The 25,610-nt window shown below is 44.5% G+C and overlaps 1 protein-coding gene across 3 annotated transcripts in view; it reads left to right on the forward strand.

Moving 5' to 3' along the window:
* The window catches only part of mei4 (meiosis-specific, MEI4 homolog (S. cerevisiae)), a 593,333-nt gene that overhangs the window by 48,477 nt on the left and 519,246 nt on the right, over positions 1-25,610 (forward strand). For all 3 annotated transcript variants that reach the window (XR_011595058.1, XR_011595057.1, XM_070889992.1), the window contains exon 3: positions 1,175-1,773. Coding sequence is in view for 1 of the 3 variants with exons in the window: in XM_070889992.1 (XP_070746093.1) it covers positions 1,175-1,773 (599 nt within the window). In the remaining 2 variants the exon portion in view is untranslated. The remainder of the gene's footprint in view (positions 1-1,174; positions 1,774-25,610) is intronic.

A 25,610-nucleotide genomic window follows, 5' to 3' on the forward strand; every position in this document is an offset into this window, starting at 1 on the left:
GAGGGAGTGCTGCACTGTCGGAGGTGCCGTCTTTTGAATGAGACATTAAACCAAGGCCCCATCTGCCCTCTCAGATGCACATAATAGATCCCGTGACACTATTTCGAACAGGAGCAGGGGAGTTGTCCCCCGTGTCCTGGCAAATATTTTACCCCACCAGTGGCTCAATGGCTTTATTCAGTGAGTATCGAACCATACAGTCCAGGAGAGCTGCTGGTTCTATCCCAAGGTGTGCTAAACAATATGTGCAATAGCACAAGCCAACTCTCAAGTGAGGTTTATACTCATTGAAATGTTCCTCTTCTAATTTAACTTGCGCATTACAAAGTATTGGCCCAGATTTTGCGGTCAGTGTGAAGTGATGGTGCTCGCCACTGACCTTGAAGAAAGCTGCCCACAAAGAGCTAATGATCTGTGTGGCATCAATTTCACCTTTCCAGACTGTTAATTTGATTGTGACACCAAGCCTAGGGGATCTCCAGCGTCCAGCAACAGTGATGTCATCAAGCAGGCTAAGCAGCCAATCACGTTGAAGAATTCTTACTGACAACAAACCAGGAAGTAAAATGCATTCATTTTCCTTCACTCTTTATAAATTTTACAGAAAACAAAATGAAGATTAGGACATACATATGGGATTATGGTAGAAGCTGAAATATCATAAAACAAATTTTACAAAATTATTATATTAAAAAATATGGGCTTTTTAATCATAATGAAAAAAATGGACATTCCACAAATATAAAATTAGTTTTTGAGGGCCAGAGCACTTGTTCAGTAGTAATTATAATTTATTACGCCGTTTAAAAACCCAGTTACACCTTACTGAACAAAGCTTAACTTTTTCGGTGTTTTTTAACAGGGATATTACAGCATAATGGAGGAAGTTCTTGTTAGTTCAGTGATTTTTCAAAGATTGCCTTCTGTGGAGTCTTCAGTAGCGTGCTCTATGGAGGAGCAGGGAGTTACTGACAGCAACTTCCGTGTTTAGCTGTGCATGTGCGGACGCCAGAAGTTGCTGTCAATTTCACAGGGTAATGATGGTGAAGGCTGACAGTTTTGCTGTAATTACAACCGCAAAATCTAGGCAATTCTAAATCATGTATTGGAGAGCCATAATACACAAAAAATACAATTTTTCCAAATATTTGACTTTTAATTATTTTTTTTCCAGGAACTGACTCTGCTTCCTGTGTAGAATTTCCAACTCAAGATCTTATAGGATCCAGGAATGAGTCTACTCATCTAGAAGATTCTGGTTGTGATATATCTAATGGCCAAGGATCAGATACTCAGGACCTATTAGCTAATCATAGCCTGGGACACCTTGATTCTTATTCACTAACTAGTGAAAAAGCTACTGCATTAGTCAATTCCACATTGCTGCCTGCTGAATCGAACACTGCCAGAAGAGAAGAATTACACGAGAAAAAGAAAATGCTCAATTATCACACTCAGTTTCTACAATGTTTAATAAGAATTAGAAAGATCGCAACTAACAGAACTCCAATTGCAGATATACTGGCTGTAGGCAGTGACTACTCAGTAGTGACAGATTCAGTCTCGCACCTTGCGAAGAGTTTGCTAGTTTTCTGTACGAAGCCTAGATCTCTACCCCCAGCTTCTTTGCTGATGGAAGCAACACAGACTCTCGTCTGCTTGATGCATGATGGTAAATTGCCAAAGCTGGTCCTTGTGCAATGTATCAAGAAGGTGGAGGAGCTTGTGAAGGAGTTGGTGAAAATCATTTTGGACAACACAGAAGTAAATAGGGTAAGTACATTTCGCAATCTGTTGCATTCCTCTTGAAAGTATCTGCATTTAACCAACAAAAAGCTTCACCTTCACCAACATTGTTCGTATGAGGATTTTCCCTTGTTATTGTTTGCCCCAAGTACTAGTACCGTAATTTAGGACCTTTTCTCTTAAGGGATGTTATAAAGAGCAGCATGTATCCAGAGAAGGGTAATATTGACTATAAAGATGTTTGCATGCTATTAAAGTTGTGATATTTTGTTTCGTGTTCTTGAAATTGAATAGCGACAGATTGAATAGAGAAGCTGGTACAATAAGGCCCTGAAAGTTCATTATTAAGTACGAGCATTGTCTGAAATTCTTTGGTCTGCTGTTTTATTGGAAGTGTTAGCCCACTAACTTTAAATGTATCATTGTTTCCATTAAATTAACAGAGAGACCGATTTCAGATGAATATGTTAAACATTTCACACTATATACTATATACAATGTGTCAGTTCATGATTTAAGGGAGCTATTTTCAGAGGGGTGGCTTACGACCTTACTGCCCACCAAAAACAAGTCAGAATCTCTGCTGCAGCTCCTTTCCTATTGCCGTGACAAGACTGTTACTTACATTTTTAATTAATAGTATATGTCTGACCCAACAGTAGAGCTTTGCAAAATATATATTGTCCTGGAATATAGTGAACATGTGCAGTTAGAGTCCTTTTCTTGTTGAGCAATAGACCCAAGCCATTAGTCAGTTTTTTCCTTTTTGTTACTTTAACTAAGTATAGGGTTTTGAGTTGTCATGGACACTATTCCCTATGCTGAAACATTGGGCGCATGTGACAATTATTGCTGATCCGCACCAGGTTTACATTAAATTCTCAAGAGAACATTGAAACCATTACCATTTCTACATGGGCACACGTTGAGAAATGGTTACAGGAATGGAGGTCCAGTGCAGTTATTTGAAGATGGAACAATGATCATTGGAGGTAGGTATCTAGGTTTACCAGAAAAAAGTGTGGCTACTTGTTAATTTAATGATACGATTGAATTCTGGCATAGCTTATTAGCAATAGGTTGATTCTGGATGATTGTTTTGCACAGGACTTTATAATACTATCCCTTAGTGCTGCTTTTACTGATTCTGGGTGGTCGTTTTGGATAGAGTCATATAAAAATGTATGAAATACGTGTACGTAGAAGAAAAATCTTATGCTCTAGGTTGCTAATATATTTAATTTTATTCAGATAGGAAAAAGATTCAATAAATGGTAAGCCCTTCAGATGAATGGTGTGAAATCATGCTGTATTCTATTATATGAATGTATTAATATGTTTGTATGAAATTCCTTTCTCCATTTTTAACAGGTATTAAACTATTTATTTAGCACATTGGTATGCAAGTATCACACAGTGCGATATTATCCTTCAAGTGACCCTGGAGGCAACATGTTTTACTTTTAACATGGAACATGCTTGTCTTGTGGCTACAGAATAGAGATTGATGTAGAATGAGCAGATTTTGATCATTAATAATAGACAATGTATTACTGATTATTAGATATACAGTTTGCTTAAGTTTTCAAGGAGGTAATTTAAACCTGGTGCCTAAAACGGACACAGAGTTTGCGGAGCGGCCACTTTGCCCAAACGTTCATGCTAGCAAGAAGCCTGAGCCATTTTGAGGCTTGCGAGCTGTGGGCTCAAAGTGGGCGCACCACTGCAGTTCGCGGTTCTGGAAGGGCAGGAAGTTACCCGGTCAATCACAAAGTTCAAGTTGGACTTGGGGGGAGGGAGGGGGTTTGTCAGAGACTCCTTGAACACAAGCTTCTTTTTTTTAAGCAGTGGGCCAAAAAAAATGTACAAGTTTCCTGGTCAACTATGAAAAAATGTCATTCGTGTTTTTTGAGTCATCTCCAACAGTTCTCTTAAGGGCCACTGGTTAGGCTGCTTAACACCTGGTCCAAATGCTGCAGAGTTTGCACAACGTTGTCGCCACCCATTTTTACCTGAAAATTGTAATCGGGCTCCTAGAACCACTGTATAATGCTGATTTGCATATTTAAGCAACCTGTTTTAAGTGGGCGGGCTGCTCATCCATTAACAGGCCTGTCTAAACATTACATCAGGTGGGCTTTGGCCGTTTATAGAGCAGCCGAGGTGCTGTCCGCTCATCCGATTTTCAATTGTTGGCTGTTTGTTTCTCAGACAAGAAACAGGCAGCTGAAAATTGCTCGCCTCAATAATCACCAAGGCCGTGATTTTGCTGACCTCGGTGGGTCCGTGGCGGACGACATCGGTGGCGAATCACGACCCCGCTGCTGGTTCCATCCCGCTCGGTAAAGTGAATTGCCCTTGATGGGGCTTGTTGAGACCGCCCAACGTGTTTCCCGGCCAATTAGAGGACGGGGATCTGGTGCTGTCATTTGATGGCACGTCATCAGCCAGTTTTCTTAAAGTGACCATGGCCACATTTACTTTGACATTTGTGCTACTGATCTACAGCATTGAAATGCTGCAAACACTAACAATCACTGCACAGAGGCACAGGGCTGCACCCAGGCTTTCCCATGACTTCCTCCATATGCTTATGGAAGGAGTCACAGCATGCAGGGAGGTCCTCTCCCCTTCCCATAGGTGGAAGAGACCGCCCCAGGAGACCAATGCAGCCTGGTTGCACATTGCAGAGGAGGGCACAAGCAGGGATGTGGTCAGGAGGAGCTGGGTGCAGTGACACAAAGGTTTCAATGATCTCAGTAGATCACAAAATGTAAGTACAAAGCCACACTCAACCCTATCCTGCAGTACCACTCATCACATCCCCATCACTCTGCCTTCCCTACCTTACTCCTGCACATCCTTACTCCTGCAACTTACCATGGACGTCCACTCATCCCTCTCTATCGATATTATCACATCCCCATCTCACTAGCCACCCTTCACACTCGTCCTCATCCTAGTGCAATCATACCAACTAACAACACATAAGGGTAGGCACTTGGGTGTTTTATGCAATGTTCATGTAAAGTTTCTGCCTTGCTGCACCCCACTGGAATCCCCAGCCTCGGACTGTGGGAAACCATAGAATGTCCCACCAGCACTCGTACCAATCAGGAAAGGGGCTGGCACCTCAATGGGCGTCACCTGCACCTCCTCCAGAGTGAGTACAACAGTGGGGGCTTCACCCATCACCTCCCCCTCCCTCTCCTCCTCATCCCCATGCTCTTGGTCTGGAAGGTGGGATTGAAAGATGTCCTCCTCTTCAGGCTCGTCCACGTCTGAATCTTCTGCATCGTCAGGGTTGGCCTCAAGTTCTGCAAAATATAACAGAACAGACAAATGGTTAGCAGCAGAGGAGAGGGCAGGGTGGCATGAGTAGACTCACACAGTGCAGGCAGCAGGCTCATTTGATGGACCATGATGAACGATAGCACATTGCATCAACTGAAGCGTAGCTGACAGAGACATCCCCATGAACGGAAGCATGGCTAGCCCGCGCAGTACTTAACATTTAGCAAAGCCAGACTGTGGAATTTGCAGGACTTGCCCTCTCCCTCGAGTGTGGACCCAGCTTGTGCAGTGGCGGTTGCTTTTCTCCAGTCAGGACCTATCTAAGCAGCGACCCTTTCTTCCAAGGGTGTCAGTGGGTGCAGATTTGTCGGGCCTCCTCCTGTTCGAGTTCTTTCCCTTTTGTTGTATGTCACCTTCCTCTGCAAAGATGAAAATATAACTTTTTAGAGAGGGTGTCTTTCTGCTGGGTGGGACTTACAGATGGTCACATTTACAATTGCAATTCCATTGAATAAATGAAAATATTACTTACACTAACTACTTGACCAATGTCTTGCCATTTCTTTTTGTACTGGCCTCCAGACCTCGGGGTGGTCACCATTGCAGAGTAATCTTCTGCAAGTTGGTTCCAGCATTTCTTAATTTCTTTGGGTGAAACTTTTATGGGACCTCTGCTGGTGTCCAGCTCATGCCATCTGGCCTCAATCACAGTAACCAGTGCCTCCACTTCATCCTGTAAGAAATTCTTGGTCCTTGAGCCACGTTGCATCTTGTATTGCAGCTCCGATTTTTCCAATGATAATTAAAGTTCTCACACACAACTGGCTCTTTAAAAATGGTTGCATGCAGACCGGGAGCTGTACTGGGCAAGCGCGCCCATAGTAGTCACATCAAAAACGTCTTTTTTTTCACGCATGTGCAGAAGGGGGACTTCGTTTTGTCGTTGCAGCCATTAGGCTCCACCCCCCCCCGAAGCTAAAGGACAGGCTGCGCGGTGCCAATTTCAAAAAATAGAATGGGGAAACTTGCTAGTTATTTTTTTGGAGTAGTCGGGGCCAAATAAAACGGGCGTAACTCTTGCGGTATGCCAAAAAATGTCATAGGGAAAATTGAGCCGAATGTATGTGCTAGTTTGTCCATCTACTAGTTACATTTAATACACATTTTTATTGAAGGGTGCATTTCTAATGCATTGGTAGCTTTGGCCTGAAGTGGTTTTGCTTCACACCAGTGTAAAAGTTTTGTATTATAAATCAGGAAATGTGAAATGATCTGTCTCCAATGTGAAGTACAGCGAGACTGCAGCCTTCATTATTCATTTCATTATTCATTTAGCAATTTTTTCAAATTATCTTATGTCTGTTGTAAATATAATTTGCTAGACAGCAAGGAAGGTAAAGATGTAAATGAAAACTGAAAAAAAATTTGCAAATATTTTCATTGCTTGAGTTTAAGATGCAGCTTTGCAACTGGGTATTTTAGTAAGTGGTAATTTGTAAAATTTTGTTTCCCTTGTAATACTGTTAAAATGTATTCTGATGTACCAAGCTAGGTGGTTTGGTCAGTTTTATTTAATATTCTATAAAAACAGAAAATGCTGGAAATCTCAGCGGGTCAGGCAGCAACCGTGCGGTGAAAGCAGAGTTAACCTTTCGGTTCAACAGTTCTATTCAGTGATGTTGTGTTGTTATCAGAAGTCTGATATATACTAATTCCTGTCATTTGCTAGTTTCTATGGCCCCGATATTGGTGGCCTTACCACCCACTGTCGCCTGCTGCTGCCAAGTTTTCCTGCCGTTTTCCTTTGCTCGATATTTTCCTCTTGGGCTGGAGTGGGCAGGAGGCGCAAATACATCCAATTCCTCCCCCGAGATATGTGCATTTCTTGTCCAGCTTAACCTATTGCATAAAATAGGTGTCACCTGTTGGAAGTTTTGATCATTTTTCTTTGCTCTACAGAAGCAATTTAGAAAAAAAGGGTTAGGTTTAAGGTTTGTGTTTTCAAGCAAAGTGTATTTACATAATCTTTTTTAAGAAGGTACTGAGACAAAAGTGGTTAAAATGTTCATGAGCTAGGCTTTTGAAGTTGTCTTGCCAAAGACAGTATTATTAGTCTGTCTTTGTAATTGATAGACACCTCAAGTTGTGTTGGGAGTTTCCTGCTTCTGGGCATTTGACAGGGATTATCTGGCATTGATTTTCTCTTTCAGTTTTGAACACAGGGAGATTAAAAATGGAGACATGAATTCACTGACAGTGGGTTTTTTTCAACATAAAGCTGTGAGGACAAGTTTTCTTCAAACTGAGAAGGTTAGAATGCAGGAAGGTAGTTGGAAGCTATTTTGTTTAAGTCAACCAAGATGGCTCACTGATGTGAGGAATTGTAGTATACTCATTTTTTAAATATTATTATGTAAAAGCAAGTGCATTACATAGGATTACATAGGCCATATGGCACAGAAACAGACCATTCGGCCCGACCAGTCCATGCCGGCGTTTATGCTCCACTCGAGCCTCTTCCCGTCTTTCCTTATCTAAATCTATCAGCATAACCCTATATTCCCTTCTGCTTCATATGCTTAGCTAGCCTCCCCTTAAATGCATCGATACTATTCGCCTCAATCACTCCCTGTGGTAGTGAGTTCCACATTCTCACCACTCTTTGGGTAAAGAAGTTTCTTCTGAATTCCCTATTGGATTTTGTGGTGATTATCTTAGATCAATGGCCTCTAGTTATGCTCTTCCCTACTAGAATTGGAAACATTCTCTCTCTCTCTTCACTCTATCAAAACCTTTCATAATTTGAAAGACCTCTATTAGGTCACCCCCTAGCCTTTTTTCAAGAGAAAAGAGACCCCCTGCCTGTTCATCCTTTCCTGATATGTATAACTTTGCATTTCTGGTATCATCTTTGTAAATCTTCTTTGCACTCTCTCCAGTGCCTCGATATCTTTTTTATAATAATGTGACCAGAACAGTACGCAGTACTCTTTAAGTGTGGTCTAACAAAGGTTCGATAACTTCCCTACTTTTCAGTCCTGTACTCTAGAAATAAAATCGCGTGCTTGATTTGCTTTTTTTAATGCCTTGCTAACTTTTAGCAATTTGTGTATTTGTACTCCGAGATCCCTTTGTTCCTCCACCCCACCTAGACTCTCACCCTCCAAGTAATAAGTGACCTTCCTATTGTTCCTACCAAAGTATAATATCTCACATTTATCTGTGTTCAACTTAATTTGCCAATTATATGCCCACTCTGAAAGTTTATTAATGTCCCCCTATAATGTGATGCAGTCCTCCTTAGTATTTACTATTCCCCCCTGCCCCAATTTGGTATCATCCGCAAATTTAGAAGTTGTGTTTGTGGTCCAAAGTCTAAATCGTTAATATAAATTATGAACAACAGTGGTCCCAGCACGGTTCCTTGTGGAACACCACTACCCACCTTCTGCCACTGTGAATAGCTACCCTTTTCCCCTACACTCTGCTTTCTGTCTTGAAGCCAGCTAGCTATCCATTCTGCTCATCATCATCATCATAGGCAGTCCCTCGAAACGAGGATGACTTGCTTCCATGCCAAAATGGGATGAGTTCGCAGATGTTTTAATGAAGGACCTAATATTCCAGATCCCGAACTACATCTTGAAGGGTTGAAAATGCCTGTGGGTGGATTTTTTTAACGTGTGGTGGCTGGCGCACACCAGCCACCACATCGGGCTTGACAGAGTTAGGTCTTGTTCCAGTGGCAAGGATTAACCAGGACGACTGGAGACCAGTTCTGCTGCACGGACCTAGTGCGCACACATATTGCAGTGTGGGCTGGCCCGTACTGCCCCTGGGCCCTCGCCTCTTCTGGGCCCCGAACTCACGCCTCTCCCCAGAAATCGTCGCGGTCCCGGCCTGCAAGACTATCAGCAGGCCGGGGCCAATAGAGGGAGCAACGTGTGACGGCATGCCACTGCAGGGAGCAGCGTGTGCTACTGCAGGAGAGCGACAGCTGCGTAGAGGGCGACTGAATTTGACAGCACCCAAATCCAGGTCGCTGATTGCAGTGTGGGCAGGTACAGCAGGAGCGGCGAGGTCGAGGCGAAGGAGCGACAAGAGTTCATAGAGCGATGTGATCCATTCTGCCACTTGTCCCCTGACTCCCCATTCTCTGACCTTGTTCATCAAGTCTATTATGCGGTAACTTATAGAAGGCCTTTTGAAAATCTAGATAAATTACATTTACTGCATTAACATTGTCTACTCTTTCTGTTACCTCTTCAAAAAATTAAATGAGGTTGGTCAAGCAAGATTTTCTCTTTTGAAATCCAAGCTGACTGTTCGTTATTAGATTTTTGCTTTCTAGATGTTCTCTATTTGGCCCTTTATTAGAGATTCAATTATTTTTCCCACCACCGATATTAAGCTGACTGGTCTATAATTCTCTAGACATGTTCTATCCCCCTTCTTAATCTATCCGCCACTCCTTTGGCACCTTTTTCGAACAAATTATTAAATATGTGTAGTAATGCCTCTGCTATCTCTTCCCTAGATTCTTTTAAAATGCGTGGATGCAAATCTATCCGGATCAGGGTTTTTTCCCTCTGAGTTTGATTATTTTGTTTAATATATCCCCTCTTTTTATTTTAAATGTACTTTTCTCATAAATAATCTCATCATCCAATGTCATGTCCACCTGTTCTATCTCCCTGGTAAATACTGAAGCAAAATAATTATTTAATATTTCTGCCAGCTCTCTATCGTTACCACTGGCATTATCCTGTCTATCCCTTATTGGCCCTATTCCCATCCCAACCTTCATTTTATTATTGATGTGCCTGTAAAATATTTTACTATTTTATTTTATGTTCCTTGATAATTTAATTTTATACTTCCTCTTTGCCTTTGACCAATGGTAATAGCGTCGTGCTGAACTGTCGGGTCAAACCGAGATTTGATCCTCTTATGTATGGAACTGTAATGGTTTAAAGCAGATACCAGTGAGGAAGTAGTTTCATTTACAAATGAACGCTATGGTAAAACGGCATTAAAGTACCGTGGAAGGATTGAGCTCTTTAGGGTCAAATTCGATCAGGGAAATATCTCTCTCTGTCTACACAATGTCCTTATCTCTGATGAGGGTTTTGTTTTTTTTGACTTCTCTCCTAATATTTTCATATTCTCCCTTATCATGCACTCCCCTGCTGTCTATGTATTTAATTGCTTGAGCGAGGTGACCCCAATCATAACTGTTGCCCCGTATCGGGATGGGAAGAGGAAAATCCGTCCCTTACTGTCCAGGCTTGCACATGACATGGCATTTAGGTGAAGTAGTCACCAACAGCTGAGGAACAGACCTCACAATGGGCCCAAGTTTCCACATGATTTGCGCCTGATTTTTAGGAGCAACTGGTGGAGAACGGACTATCTTAGAAATCGCAATTCTCCACATTTTTTTTTCTGCAGTTCTGGTCAGGTAGAACAGTTCTACTTTGGAACAGAATTTTTTCTTCAAAAGGGGACGTGTCCGGCCACTGACGCCTGATTTCAAAGTTTCCACAGTGAAAACGTACTCCAAACTAACTGAGAATGGAGCAAGTGAAGATTTTTGTAGAACTGAAAAAACCTGTTCTACACATTAAAAAATCAGGCGCAGGTTACAAATTAGGCGTCCAGAACGAGGTGGGGGGGAGGTGGGGGGAAGGGAAGTCATTAAATTCTACGATAAATCCTTATTTATACTGATACAAATATTATACAAATAAATCCAACCTGAATACACATTTATAAGCAAAGAAAAGATTAAATAAACCATCTTCCTACCTGTGTGAAAGTGCTTCAGCCAGCCTCACAAGTTCGTTTGTTCGTTCCCGACGGCAGGGGGGGAGGAGGAAGACGTTCCCGACGGTGGGAGGGAGGGGAGTGCGGGCCCGCCTGCCCGAACACAGTAGGGGGGGGGTTGAAGGACGGCGGGAGAACGCAGCGGGGGGGGAGGAGGAAGACGTTCCCGATGGCGGGAGGGAGGGGAGTGCGGGCTCGCCCGCCCGAACGCAGCCGGGGGGGGGAGGAAGACGTTCCAGACGGCGGGCGGGAAGGAGACAGTGAGAAGGCTGCAGGAAGCCTCAGTGCTGATGTGCTGATGGCAATGTGTTTTTATTGAAAAATTTTCAAAAATTAAACAGCTGCAAAGAACTACAAAAATGGCCGAGTGCCAATGTTTTCCTTCACACTGCGCGTGCGCGAACGCTCCAACACGCATGCGCAGGGTTGCCGGCAGGAAAAAAACTAATTTAAATAGTACCCGCCCCCTCCCACTTACAAAATCCCCCCTGGGCACCGCGCCAAACAGACAAGGAGGTGCAGGGCTCTCCACAATCGGGAGTTTTTTTTCCGGCGCCGTTTTAGGCGCGGAAAACGGGCGCCCAATTCGGAGGGGCGCCCGTTTTTTATCCTGTGGAAACTTGGGCCCAATGAGTTGCTGCCTACAAGACAGCAGTTAGTTAAGAGGGTGAGTGGAGCAAACAAATCTGGAGCCCCCTGGATGTCAAGGGACATACAGGGTAAGATAAAGACAAAAAGGGAAGCTTATGACAGATATTGACAACTCAATACTGCAGAAACTCTAGAGGAGTATAAGAACTGCAGGGGTGCAATTAAAATATGTATTTGGAAAGCAAAGAGAGAGCATGAAAGAATGTTGACAAGTAAAATCAGGGAAAATCCAAAGATGTTTTTGTTATGTATGTAAATCTGCAAATACCATGTCTAACCACCAGAGGGCTTATCTCCTGGAGTCCCAAGGGATCCCACAATCCCTTGGGAGCACCTGTATATAAGGAGGCCTCACAGACTGGAGAGGCACTCTGAGATCTGTAATAAAGGACAATGGTCACACCTTACTTTGAGCTTGCAGTATCTAGTCTGACTCTTTATTCAAGACATAACAGTTTTATAAATACATTGAAAGCAAGAAGATAACTAGAGAAAGAGTGGGGCCATTAGAGACCATAAAGGAAATCTGTGTGTGGAGGCAGAAGACTTTTTGATTCTTAATACATACTTTGCATCTGTTTTCACGAAAGAGAGGGGCGATGCATACTTTGCAATGAGGGAGGAGGGGTGTGAAATATTAGATAATCATAGTGAGAGAGGAAGTATTAAGGGACTTTGCAGCTTTGAAAGTGGATAAATCCCCATGCCCGGATGAAATGTTTCCCAGGCTGTTAAGAGAAGCAAAAGAGGCAATATCAGAGGCTCTGACCATCATTTTCCAGTCTGCTCTTGCTACAGGTGTGGTGCCAGAGGACTGGAGGAATGCTAATGTTGTATCTTTGTTTAACAAGGGAGCAAGGGATAGACCGAGTAATTACAGACCAGTCAACCCAACCTCGGTGGAAAAATCCTGAGGGACAGAATAAATCTTCATTTGGAAAGACATGGATTAATCAAGGACAGTCAGCATGGATTTGTTAAGGGAAAGTCATGTCTGACGAACGTGATTGAATTTTTCGAGGAGGTAGCCAGGAGGGTCGATGAGGGCAGTGCGTTTGATGTAGTGTATATGCATTTTAGCAAAGCTTTTGATAAGGTCTCACATGGCAGACTGGTCACGATCCAGGGCAAAGTGGCAAGTTGGATCCAAAATTGACTCGGAGACAGGAAGCAAAGGGTAATGGGTGATGAGTGTTTTTGCAACTGGAAGGCTGTTTCCAGTGGGGTTCCGCAGGGCTCAGTGCTGGGTCCCTTGCTTTTTGTGGTACATATCAATGACTTGGACTTGAATGTTGGGGGTATGATTAAAAAGTTTGCAGATGACACTAAAATAGGCTGTGTGGTTGATAATGAAGAAGGAAGCTGCAGCCTGCAGGAATATATCAATGTACTGGGCAGGTGGGCAGAACAGTGGCAAATGAAATTCAATCCGGATAAGTGTGAGGTAATGCATTTGGGGAGGTCTAACAAGGCAAGGGAATACAAATTAAATGGTATGACACTGAAAAGTGCAGAGGAACAAAGGGACCTTGGAGTGCAGGACCACAGATCCCCGAGGTTGCTAGCCAGGTAGATAAGGTGGTTAAGAAGGCACATGGAATACTTGTATTTCATGCCTCGACCAATAAAGGCAAGAGCAAGGTGGTTATGTTTGAACTGTATAAAACACTGGTTAGGGTGCAGTTGGAGTACTGTGTGCAGATGAGTTGACGGCACAAATAGATACAAATGGGTATGATCTGATAGCCATTACAGAGACGTGGTTGCAAGGTGACCAGGACTGGGAACTAAATATTTAGGGGTATTTGACAATTCGGAAGGACAGACAGAAAGGAATAGGAGGTGGGGTAGCACTGTTAATAAGGGATGTGATCACTGCGCTAGTGAGAAATGATATTGGCTCAGAGGATCAAGATGTTGAATCAGTTTGGGTGGAGATAAGGAATAATAAAAGGAAAAAGTCGTCGCTGGTGGGCGTACTCTATAGGCTCCCAACAGTAGCTACACTGTTGGACGGAGCATAAATCAAGAAATCAAGAAATAATGGAGGCTTGTAATAAAGGATAATCGTGGGTGATTTTAAGCTTCGTATTGATTGGACATAGCAAATTAGCCAGGGTAGCCTTGAGGAAGAGTTCATAGAGTGTATCCGGGATAGTTTCTTTGAACAGTATGTTGCAGAACATAGAAACATAGAAACATAGAAAATAGGTGCAGGAGCAGGCCATCGGTACTTCGAGCCTGCACCGTCATTCAATATGATCATGTCTGATCATGCAACCTCAGTATCCCACCCCTGCCTTCTCTCCATACTCCCCAATCCCTTCAGTCGTAAGGGCCACATCTAACTCCCTTTTGAATATGTCCAACGAACTGGACTCAACAACTTTCTGTGGCAGAGAATTCCATAAGTTCACAACTCTCTGGGTGAAAAAGTTTCTCCTCATCTCGGTCCTATATGGCTTACCCCTTATCTTTAGACTGTGACCCCTGGTTCTGGACTTCCCCAACATCGGGAACATTCTACCTGTATCTAACCTGTCCAGTCCCATCAGAATTTTATAAGTTTCTGTGAGATCCCCTCTCATTCTTCTAAATTCCAGTGAGTATAAGCCGAGCCGATCCAGTCTTTCCTCATATGTCAGTCCTGCCATCCCGGGAATCAGTCTGGTGAACCTTCGCTGCACTCCCTCAATAGCAAGCACGTCCTTTCTCAGATTAGGAGACCAAAACTGCACACAATACTCAAGGTGTGGTCTCACCAAGGCCCTGTACAACTGCAATAAGACCTCCCTGCTCCGATACTCAAATCCCCTCGCTATGAAGGCCAGCATGCCATTTGCTTTCTTTACTTTCTGCTGTACCTGCATGCCTACCTTCAATGACTGATGTACCATGACACCCAGGTCTCGTTGCTAATCTGTCACTATTCAGATAATAATCCGCCTTCCTGTTTTTGCCACCAAAGTGGACAACCTCACATTTATCCACATTATACTGCATCTGCCATGCATTTGCCCATTCACCTAACCTGTCCAAGTCCCCCTGCAGCCTCTTAGCATCCTCCTCACAGCTCACACTGCCACCCAGCTTAGTATCATCTGCAAACTTGGAGATATTACCTTCAATTCCTTCATCTAAATCATTAATGTATATTGCAAATAGCTGGGGTCCCAGCACTGAACCCTGCGGCACCCCACCATTCACTGCCTGTCATTCTGAAAAGGACCCGTTTTTTCTCACTCTTTGCTTCCTGTCTGCCAACCAGTTCTCTATCCACGTCAATACATTACCCCAATACCATGTGCTTTAATTTTGCACATTAATCTCTTGTGTGGGACCTTGTCAAAAGCCTTTTGAAAGTCCAAATACACCACATCCACTGGTTCTCCCTTGTCCACTCTACTAGTTACAACCTCAAAAAACTAGAAGATTTGTCAAGCATGATTTCCCTTTCATAAATCCATGCTGACTTGGACCTATCCTGTCATTGTTTTCCAGATGCGCTGCTATTACATCTTTAATAATAGATTCCAGCATTTTCCCCACCACCGATGTCAGGCTGACCGGTGTATAATTCCATTTTCTCTCTCCCTCCTTTTTTAAAAAGGAACCAACCATGGGCAGGCTATCTTAGATCTAGTACTGTGTAATGAGGAAGGATTAATAAATGATGAATAAAAGATCCTCTAGGAATGAGTGACCACAATATGGTTGAATTTCAAATTCAGTTGGCGAGTGAGAAAGGTGGTTCTCAAACCATTGTCCTAAGCTTAAAAAAGGAAACTACAAAGGTATGAAGGCAGAGTTGGCTAAAGTGGACTGGGAAAATAGACTAAAGAATGGGACGGTTGATGGGCAGTGGCAGACATTTAAGGAGATATTTCATAACTCGCAACAAAAATATATCCCAATGAGAAGGAAAGCCTGCAAGAGAAGGGATAACCATCCATGGCTAACGACAGAAGTAAGGGAGGGTATCAAATTGAAAACAAAGGCATACAATTTGGCCAAGACTCGTGGGAGGCCAGAGGATTGGGAAATTTTTAAAAGCCAACAGAGAACGACTAAAAAAATGATTGAGAGGGAAGATAGATTATGAAAGTAAACTAGCAAGGAATATAAAAACAGATAGTAAGAGTTTCTACAGGTACATAAAAAGGAAAAGAGTGGCTAAAGTAAACGTTGGTCCCCTGGAGGTTGAGACTGGGGAATTAATAATGGAGAACAGGGAAATGGCAGAGATGTTGGACAAATATTTTGTATCGTTCTTCACAGTAGAAGACATTAAAAACATCCCAATAGTGGATAATCAAGGGGATAGGTAGGGAGGAACTTAATACAATCACTATCACTAATGAAGTAGTATTAGGTAAAATAATAGGACTAAAGGCGGACAAGTCCCCTAGACATGATGCCTTACATCCTAGGGTCTTAAGAAAAGTGGCTGCAGAGATAGTGGATGCATTGGTTGTAATCTACCAAAATTCCCTGGATTCTGGGGCGGTCCCAGCAGATTGGAAAACCACAAATGTAACGCCCCTATTTAAAAAAGGAGGCAGACAAAAAACAGGAAACTATAGACCAGTTAGCCTAACATCTGTCCTTGGGAAAATGCTGGAGTCCATTATTAAGGAAGCAGAAGCAGGACATTTAGAAAAACATGATTCAATCAAGCAGAGTCAGCATGGTTTTATGAAAGGGAAATCATGTTTGACAAATTTGCTGGAGTAATTTGAGGATGTAATGAGCAGGGTGGATAAGGGGGAACCAGTGGATGTGATGTATTTGGATTTCCAGAAGGCATTCAATAAGATGCCATATAAGAGATTACTGCACAAGATAAAAGCTCACGGGGATTGGGGGTAACATATTAGCATGGATAGAAAATTGGCTAACTAACAGAAAACTGAGACTCGGGATAAATGGGTCCTTTTCTGGTTGGCAAACAGTGACTAGTGGGGTGCCGCAGGGATCGGTGCTGGGTCCTCAACTATTTACAATCTGTATTAATGACATGGATGAAGGGACTGAGTGTAATGCAGCCAAGTTTGCTGATGATACAAAGATGGATGGGAAAGCAAATTGTGCCAACACCAGGGAGCATAGATTTAAAGTAATTGGTGGGAAGTTTAGAGGCGATATGACGGAAATTTCTTTACCGAGAGGGTGGTGGAGGTCTGGAACACATTGCCTGAAAGGGTGGTAGAGGCAGAAACCCTCACCACATTTAAAAAGTACTTGAATGTGCACTTAAAGTGCAGTAACCTACAGGGCTTCGGACCAAGAGTTGGAAAGTGGGATTAGGCTGGATAGCTCTTGGTCGGCCGGCGCGGACACGATGGGCTGAAATGGCCTCCTTCCGTGCTGTAAATTTTTATGATTCTCTGATGAGGACAAAATAGGTGGGGGAAAACTGCATACGGAATGATTTGCAAAGAGCTCCTTGAAATGCCCATAGCAAGAATATTCTGCCTGCGATCCTTTCGACATTGTTTGGCTATACCTGCAGAGATTGCACATAATTACTGCTATCAGATTATAATGCATTTTGATCTTTTTTATATGTTAAAACTGACGGTGTGACGTTTGAGTCATTCGGGGCGAAATTTGGGTGGGGGCAATAACCGCCGTGAGGCGGGACTTCCTGTGTCCAGTACAGAAGTCCCTGCAGCGAAATTGGGGTTACTGTCCCCGAGAGGAAGTGGAGCACAATCACACGCCCTCCACTTCCTCTCGGTGGCAGGACTGGAGCGCTAACTGCGTAAGCACAGGGCCCTCCCCTTCTGTTAAAAGGGAGGGCACACTGCGGACTCTGCATCAGAGTGAAGGGGCCGCCACTATGCCACTGCGGAGCGGGGTGCCGTGGCAGCAGCCTGGCCCAGTAGTGGAGTGCCGGGCTGCAGCATCGTGGTACGTACCCCGCCATTTCAGGAGTGCAAGGCCATTTTTCAAAATGTCGGCTCCATACCCCCCTTGAATTTTTGCCATGCCAGTGGACTGAAGCCTGGATCTGCGAGACAGGCACCGATATTGCCTGCGGCGGCCTCACAGGACGCTACCGAATCTTTGCTCCTGGGTGAAAACGGGTCACTGCGCACGGTGATAACGTTGTCATCGTCGGCGCAGCAGTCTGGGGCGCTACTGGTTAGCGCCTTTGCTAACTCCCGCGGAATTTCGTGGGAGTCGGTCACGACACCGCGCTTTGGGCGAGAAGTTGTTTGCGTCCCATTAGTACCCCTCAGGGGCATTAACAGGAGATGCAAATGACACAAACTTCTCCCCCATTTTCTTTGAGTACAATTGCCATTGATGAGATACTTTGCTCAGTAACACCTCTTCGTGGTTTCAAATGGTAAAACATTTCTGAGTTTGACTTGGTCACAATTGTGTGATGACCAGGCCAATCTTTGTTCTTGCCACTTGATTTAATGTGTTTCAAGCTAGTTTTCATCTGTTCCAAGACCAATGCTTTGAATGGTGTTGATATTGATGAGGTTTTCTGTGAGACATAGAAAGAAAGATAATATTAGGCGTATAGTTAGAACTAAAGGCCGGGATTTTGCGCTCCTCACCATGTCTGTGGCGGCCGACGTCGATGGCTGGTCCCAACCCCCCTGCTGGCTCCTTCCTGGCCTGTGAAATGACTTCCGTTAATAGGGCTCATTAAGCCCGCCCAGCGCATTTCCCCGCCAATTAAGTCATCAGCTGGTTTCCTTAAAGGGACCATGGCCAACTTTATCTTGACATTTGTGTTGTCAGTATTCTACAGCGCTGTAACTGCAGTTACAGCGTGAGCCTGGACCTGTGGGTAAATCAAAAAAAGCTAGCCCCCGCAGTAGCAGAATCAACAACGGTCTCGCGAGGGCGACAAAACCAAAGTGGGCGACAAAATTAGACGTCATCAGAATCCAGGTAGCTGTTTGGTGGCATATATTGGAGCGTGGTGGAGCCCAGTGGAGGGGTTGGCACCCAGGAACAGGAGCAGGAGAAACGGAGCTCGGAAGCGGCGAGGTCCAGAGGTCGGGACCGGCGAGGTCCGGCGGTCGGGACTGGCGAGGAGAGGATGGACGAGGCATGGAGGAGCGGAGAGATCAGAGCCAAGAGGTGGAGCAGCATGGACCAACAGCAGGGTCAACACAGGCTAATAGCGAGGCTGTGAGGTTGTGAGACCCATACTGTGCACTATGAATTCCAGGGAGAGGGGTCCTGTGGGAAGGAGGAAGGAGGACAGTAGGAGTATGTTTGAGTTTGTGTATATGTATTGGCACATGCGGCGGAGCCTGGTCTCCAGTCGTCTCGGATCCCTTTGCCACTGGATGAAGACCTAGCTCTGTCAAGCCCGTGTAGTGGCTGAACATAAGAACATAAGAATTAGGAACAGGATTAGGCCATCTAGCCCCTTGAGCCTGCTCCGCCATTCAACAAGATCATGGCTGATCTGGCCGTGGACTCAGCTCCACTCACCCGCCCGCTCCCCGTAACCCTTAATTCCCTAATTTGTTAAAAATCTATCTATCTGTGATTTGAATACATTCAATGAGCTAGCCTCAACTGCTTCCTTGGGCAGAGAATTCCACAGATTCACAACCCTCTAGGAGAAGAAATTCCTTCTCAACTCGGTTTTAAATTGGCTCCCCCATATTTTGAGGCTGTGCCCCCTAGTTCTAGTCTCCCCGACCAGTGGAAACAACCTCTCTGCCTCTATCTTGTCTATCCCTTTCATTATTTTACAAGTTTCTATAAGATCACCCCTCATCCTTCTGAACTCCAACGAGTAAAGACCCAGTCTACTCAATCTATCATCACAAGGTAACCCTCTAATCTCCGGAAACAGCCTCGTGAATCGTCGCTGTACCCCCTCCAAGGCTAGTATATCCTTCCTTAAGTAAGGTGACCAAAACTGCACGCAGTATTCCAGGTGCGGTCTCACCAATACCCTGTACAGTTGCAGCAGGACCTCCCTGCTTTTGTACTCCATCCCTCTTGCAATGAAGACCAACATTCCATTTGCCTTCCTGATTACTTGCTGCACCTGCAAACTAACTTTTTGGGATTCATGCACAAGGACCCCCAGGTCCCTCTGCACCGCAGCATGTTGTAATTTCTCCCCATTCAAATAATATTCCCTTTTACTGTTTTTTTTTCCAAGGTGGATGACCTCACATTTTCTGACATTGTATTCCATCTGCCAAACCTTAGCCCATTCGCTTAAACTATCTAAATCTCTTTGCAGCCTCTCTGTGACCTCTACACAACCTGCTTTCCCACTAATCTTTGTGTCATCTGCAAATTTTGTTACACTACACTCTGTCCCCTCTTCCAGGTCATCTATGTATATTGTAAACAGTTGTGGTCCCAGCACCGATCACTGTGGCACACCACTAACCACCGATTTCCAACCCGAAAAGGACCCATTTATCCCGACTCTCTGCTTTCTGTTAGCCAGCCAATTCTCGATCCATACTAATACATTTCCTATGACTCCGCGTACCTTTATCTTCTGCAGTAACCTTTTGTGTGGCACCTTATCGAATCCCTTTTGGAATTCTAAATACACCACATCCATCGGTACACCTCTATCCACCATGCTCGTTATATCCTAAAAGAATTCCAGTAAATTAGCTAAACATGATTTCCCCTTCATGAATCCATGTTGCATCTGCTTGATTGCACTATTCCTATCCAGATGTCCTGCTATTTCTTCCTTAATGATAGCTTCAAGCATTTTCCCCACTACAGATGTTAAACTAACCGGCCTATAGTTACCTGCCTTTTGTCTGTCTCCTTTTTTAAACAGAGGCATTACATTAGCTGCTTTCCAATCCGCTGGTACCTTCCCAGAGTCCAGAGAATTTTGGTAGATTATAACGAATGCATCTGCTATAACTTCCGCCATCTCTTTTAATACCCTGGGATGCATTTCATCCGGACCAGGGGACTTGTCTACGTTGAGTCCCATTAGCCTGTCCAGCACTACACCCCTAGAGATAGTGATTATCTCAAGGTCCTCCCTTCCCACATTCTGTGACCAGCAATTTTTGGCATGGTTTTTGTGTCTTCCACTGTGAAGACCGAAGCAAAATAATTGTTTAAGGTCTCAGCCATTTCCACATTTCCCATTATTAAATCCCCCTTCTCATCTTCTAAGGGACCAACCTTTATTTTAGTCACTCTTTTCCGTTTAATATATCTGTAAAAGCTTTTACTATCTGTTTTTATGTTTTGCGCAAGTTTACTTTCGTAATCTATCTTTCCTTTCTTTATTGCTTTCTTAGTCATTCTTTGCTGTCGTTTAAAATTTTCCCAATCTTCTAGTTTCCCACTAACCTTGGCCACCTTATATGCATTGGTTTTTAATTTGATACTCTCCTTTATTTCCTTGGCTATCCACGACTGGTTATCCCTTCTCTTACCACCCTTCTTTTTCACTGGAATATATTTTTGTTGAGCACTATGAAAGAGCTCCTTAAAAGTCCTCCACTGTTCCTCAGTTGTGCCACCGTTTAGTCTGTGTTTCCAATCTACTTTAGCCAACTCTGCCCTCATCCCACTGTAGTCCCCTTTGTTTAAGCATAGTACGCTCGTTTGAGACACTACTTCCTCACCCTCAATCTGTATTGCAAATTAAACCATACTGTGATCACTCATTCCGAGAGGATCTTTTACGAGGAGATCGTTTATTATTCCTGTCTCATTACACAGGACCAGATCTAAGATAGCTTGCTCCCTTGTTGGTTCTGTAACATACTGTTCTAAGAAACAATCCCGTATGCATTCTATGAATTCCTCCTCAAGGCTACCCCGTGTGATTTGATTTGACCAATCGATATGTAGGTTAAAATCCCCCATGATTACTGCCATTCCTTTTTCACATGCCTCCATTATTCCCCTGATTATTGTCCGCCCCACCATGAAGTTATTATTTGAGGGCCTATAAACTACACCCACCAGTGACTTTTTCCCCTTACTATCTCTAATCTCCACCCACAATGAATCAACATTTTGTTTATTAGAGCCAATATTGTCTCTCACAACTGCCCTGATATCATCCTTTATTAACAGAGCTACCCCACCTCCTTTCCCTTCTTGTGTGCAATGGCCACCCCACGTTAAAAGAATTCACGCACTGACATCTTCCACTGTTTAAAATGAGTTCATCAGTCACCTGAGCACTCATTTTTAGTGTGGAAGCAAATCATCCTCGACCCCAAGGGACTGCCTATGATGATGATGATTCTACAGCATTAAGGTGCTGCAAACACTGACAATGACTGCACAAAGGCACAGGGCTGCATGCAGGCTTCCCCATGACTCCCTTCCAATGGGCAGAAGAGGACCTCCCCAGGAGATCAACATAGCCTGGTTGCACATTGCAGAGGAGGGAACTAGCAGGGATGTGGTCAGGAGTACCTGGGTGCAGTGCCACAAATGTTTCAATGATCGCAGTAGATCACAAAACATTAATACAAATCCACTTTCAACCTCATCCTACTATGCCTCTCATTACATACTGCCTATTCCTGTACATCCTTAATCACACCAACTTACCTTGGACCTCCTCCCATTCCTCTCTATCTGTTATATCACATCCCCATCTTACTATCCACCCTTCACACTCACTCTCATTCTAGTCGAATCATGCCAACTAACTACACACAAGGATAGGCACTTGGATGTTTTCTGCAATGTTCATGTAAAGTTTCTGTTAATTTGGTGTCAAACATTGAAAGCTTTATTTTCAATACTTGGGGGTGAAATTCGATCACGCCTCAGTTGAGCCAGTAAATCAGGCGGAGTGATAATTTTAGCACCTTGAAAAAGTTAGTGCCTCTGGCGGGACATTTGCCGGAAATGAACAAAGAGCTGAAGGTGGCACAAAATCAGCTGTTACACACTTAACCTGGGGAATGGTAACGAAAATGCTGGTGCCAAATTTATCCGAGCCATTGCGTATGAGTCGATCTCCGATTGCGATCCCGGGAAAAGCTGAGTCTTAAAGAGGTACTGAGGTTGAATGGTCAGTCATGATCTTATTGAATGGTAGTGCAGGCTCGAAGGGCCGAATGGCCTACTCCTGCACCTAGTTTCTATGTTTCTATGTGTGGCACGTTAAGTATGTGCATGCGCAGCTCCACCTCCTCACCGACCTTAGAGCGGGAAAATGCAGGAGCAGGGAGGAAGGCAGAGAGCGCACCGCTTCTCAGCCTTGGGGCCTTGTTGGAGGCTGTGGAGAGGCGCAACAATGCCCTGCGTCCTGGAGGGGGAAGAAGGCCATCTCCACGGGTAATCAGGAGGCTGTGGAGGGAGGTGGCCCAGCACGTCTCTGCCCGCGACATGTTGGTCAGGACAGCGACCCAGTGGTGCAAGAAATACAACGACTTCACTAGGGTCATCAGGGTGAGTACCCTTTACATCAACCTTGCAAAGCGTTCTTGTGAGCCTCACTGTCTTACACAATGTAATGGCTTTACACTGTCCATCCCTTCTCTATGTGTATCAGGCCATGCTCCTCATTGCTGGAGACACCCTCTCTATCGCCTCACCAGACATGCCCCACCCATCCAACCGTCTCTCCCTTTCTAGCTCCCAACTCAGCCTGAGGACACCCACCAACACCTTTTAACTCTCCATATGTGGTCAGCCTTCAGCCTCATACATGTAGCTCTTTGTCCATAAATCCCACCTTTGACACATGCACTGTGCGCTGCCATGCAGGCTGAGGTGCAGAGATTCGCACCTCATGACATCAGTATCGAGTTACTTACTGCAGCTATATGTGGCACAGGAGTAGTTGCAGAGCCACTGACAACTTCTTGTTTTGGTTATTGCAGGCCAAACCCGGCCACAACAGGTGAGAGCAGGAGTGGATGGGAGGTGGGGAGCCAGACCTCCAGGACCTAACCGCCAAAGAGAAGCAAGTGTCCACCCTAATGGGTGCACCAGTCGGGGTGGTGGTGGTCGGCGAGGCAGAACACGACAATGACGGTTTGTGAATAAGATGTCCGTTTCCTGTGAAAGCCCTGAACCTTAAGCCCACATGCCTTACAACAGCTCCACAATAACGATTCTCCCTCTTTCTTGCCCTCCTGCCCCTTGTGTACAGTTTTGGTCTCCTAACCTGAGGAAGGACATTCTTGCTATTGAGGGAGTGCAGTGAAGGTTCACCAGACTGATTCCCGGGATGGCGGGACTGACCTATCAAGAAAGACTGGATCAACTGGGCTTGTATTCACTGGAGTTCAGAAGAATGAGAGGGGACCTCATAGAAACATTTAAAATTCTGACGGGGTTAGACAGGTTAGATGCAGAAAGAATGTTCCCAATGTTGGGGAAGTCCAGAACCAGAGGTCACAGTCTAAGGATAAGGTGTAAGCCATTTAGGACCGAGATGCGGAGGAACTTCTTCACCCAGAGAGTGGTGAACCTGTGGAATTCTCTACCACAGAAAGTTGTTGAGGCCAATTCACTAAATATATTCAAAAAGGAGTTAGATGAGGTCCTTACTACTAGGGGGATCAAGGGGTATGGCGAGAAAGCAGGAATGGGGTACTGAAGTTGAATGTTCAGCCATGAACTCATTGAATGGCGGTGCAGGCTAGAAGGGCCGAATGGCCTACTCCTGCACCTATTTTCTATGTTTCTATGTTTCTATGTTTCCCCAACTGTTACCCACAATTATGATGCTTTGTGCTGACAGATGATGAGACAAACGAGCTACAGCCTGCCCGTCAGCAGCCATCATCACATGAGGGGGAGGATGAGGAGGACGTGGAGACATGTGTGACCACAGACTGGGACCCGTCCTCAGTGCCAGCGAGTGGGGAGAACAGCTCGGTGGAGGAGGGCACATTTGCGGGGTTTCCAGATCATGACATGTTGTAAACGGCTGTCTTGCTCTTTTCGCTTCATTGTTTTCAACGTCGAATTACCCGCACACACTCAGTTGTAGTAAAGGCTGGATCTTTATTTAGACATTTTGATATTCACAAGCCAACAACTCTGCTTGCCAAGGCAGCTCTTCCAGAAGTTACACACCTTTCGAGATTCCAGTGTCTCTACAGTCCAAGTGTCTCTACTGTCCATAAGAGTCTGTGTGACAAAAGCCAGTTCCACCTTTTATATCTAAAAAGCCTTTGAACTCTTATTCTTTGCATTTAGACAATCATGACTAACTGCTTTCTGAATCGTTTAACATACAGACTATTATTCCCATCGTAACAAGATACTCAACTACTTAACATTGCTTGTTTAACCTACAGATGTCATTAAATAGTGACAAACGTACAATCAAATACTTAACATACAGAATCGTTTCCTCGCATAGTAACAAAGTTACACTCAAATACTTAATATACAGACATCATCAAATCGTTTAGTCAAAAATTTCCATTATTCCCACCGCAACAAGGTACTCAAATCTTTAACATCCAGACATGACCAGTCACTCACCTCAATGTCTAACAGTCTCTTTTCGATCCAAACTTCCAATCTTCTTGTTTTTATAATCCAAACTTCAATATTCCTGTTTTCTTAATCCAAACCAGATCGCGTGCTGAAGCAAATAGTTCAGAAATGCGGGACTGTGCTCCCACATGATGCTCCTGGCCCCAGTGGCTTGCAGCAACGCCCGGCGCGAGGGGAAGCTCGAGGGCCAGCTCTCCGGAGGGTAAGTCGGCCTAGGAGTCCTGCTCAGAGTCAGGCAGATGAGGACCTGGATTGGGAAGCTGTGTCCAAGGAGTCGTCGCAGATATACCGTGAGATTATGGGTGCAGTGGGGAGTGTGCCGCAGAGCATGGATGCACTTGCTGTGAGTGTGGCAGAGGCCGCCTCCAACATTACCCATACCTCTCAGTAATCCACTGAGACCATCCTTGCCCATCTAAACCGGGAAGCAGCCTCAACAAGCGACAGTGAGGTCCCAGAGGTAATAGTGCGTGTCATGACATCACAGGCCGAAGCCACGCAAGGTCTTGTGATGTCATGCAGACACTGGTTGCTGGCGTGCAATTTCAGACGGCAATGTTACTAGCAGTCTCTGCATTTATGCAGACTCAGAGTGCTGCCATGCAAGCAGTGCCTGCTGCTATCCT

Source organism: Pristiophorus japonicus, chromosome 9 (genome assembly GCF_044704955.1).
Source record: "Pristiophorus japonicus isolate sPriJap1 chromosome 9, sPriJap1.hap1, whole genome shotgun sequence".
In the NCBI taxonomy this organism is placed as follows: Eukaryota; Metazoa; Chordata; class Chondrichthyes; family Pristiophoridae; genus Pristiophorus; species Pristiophorus japonicus.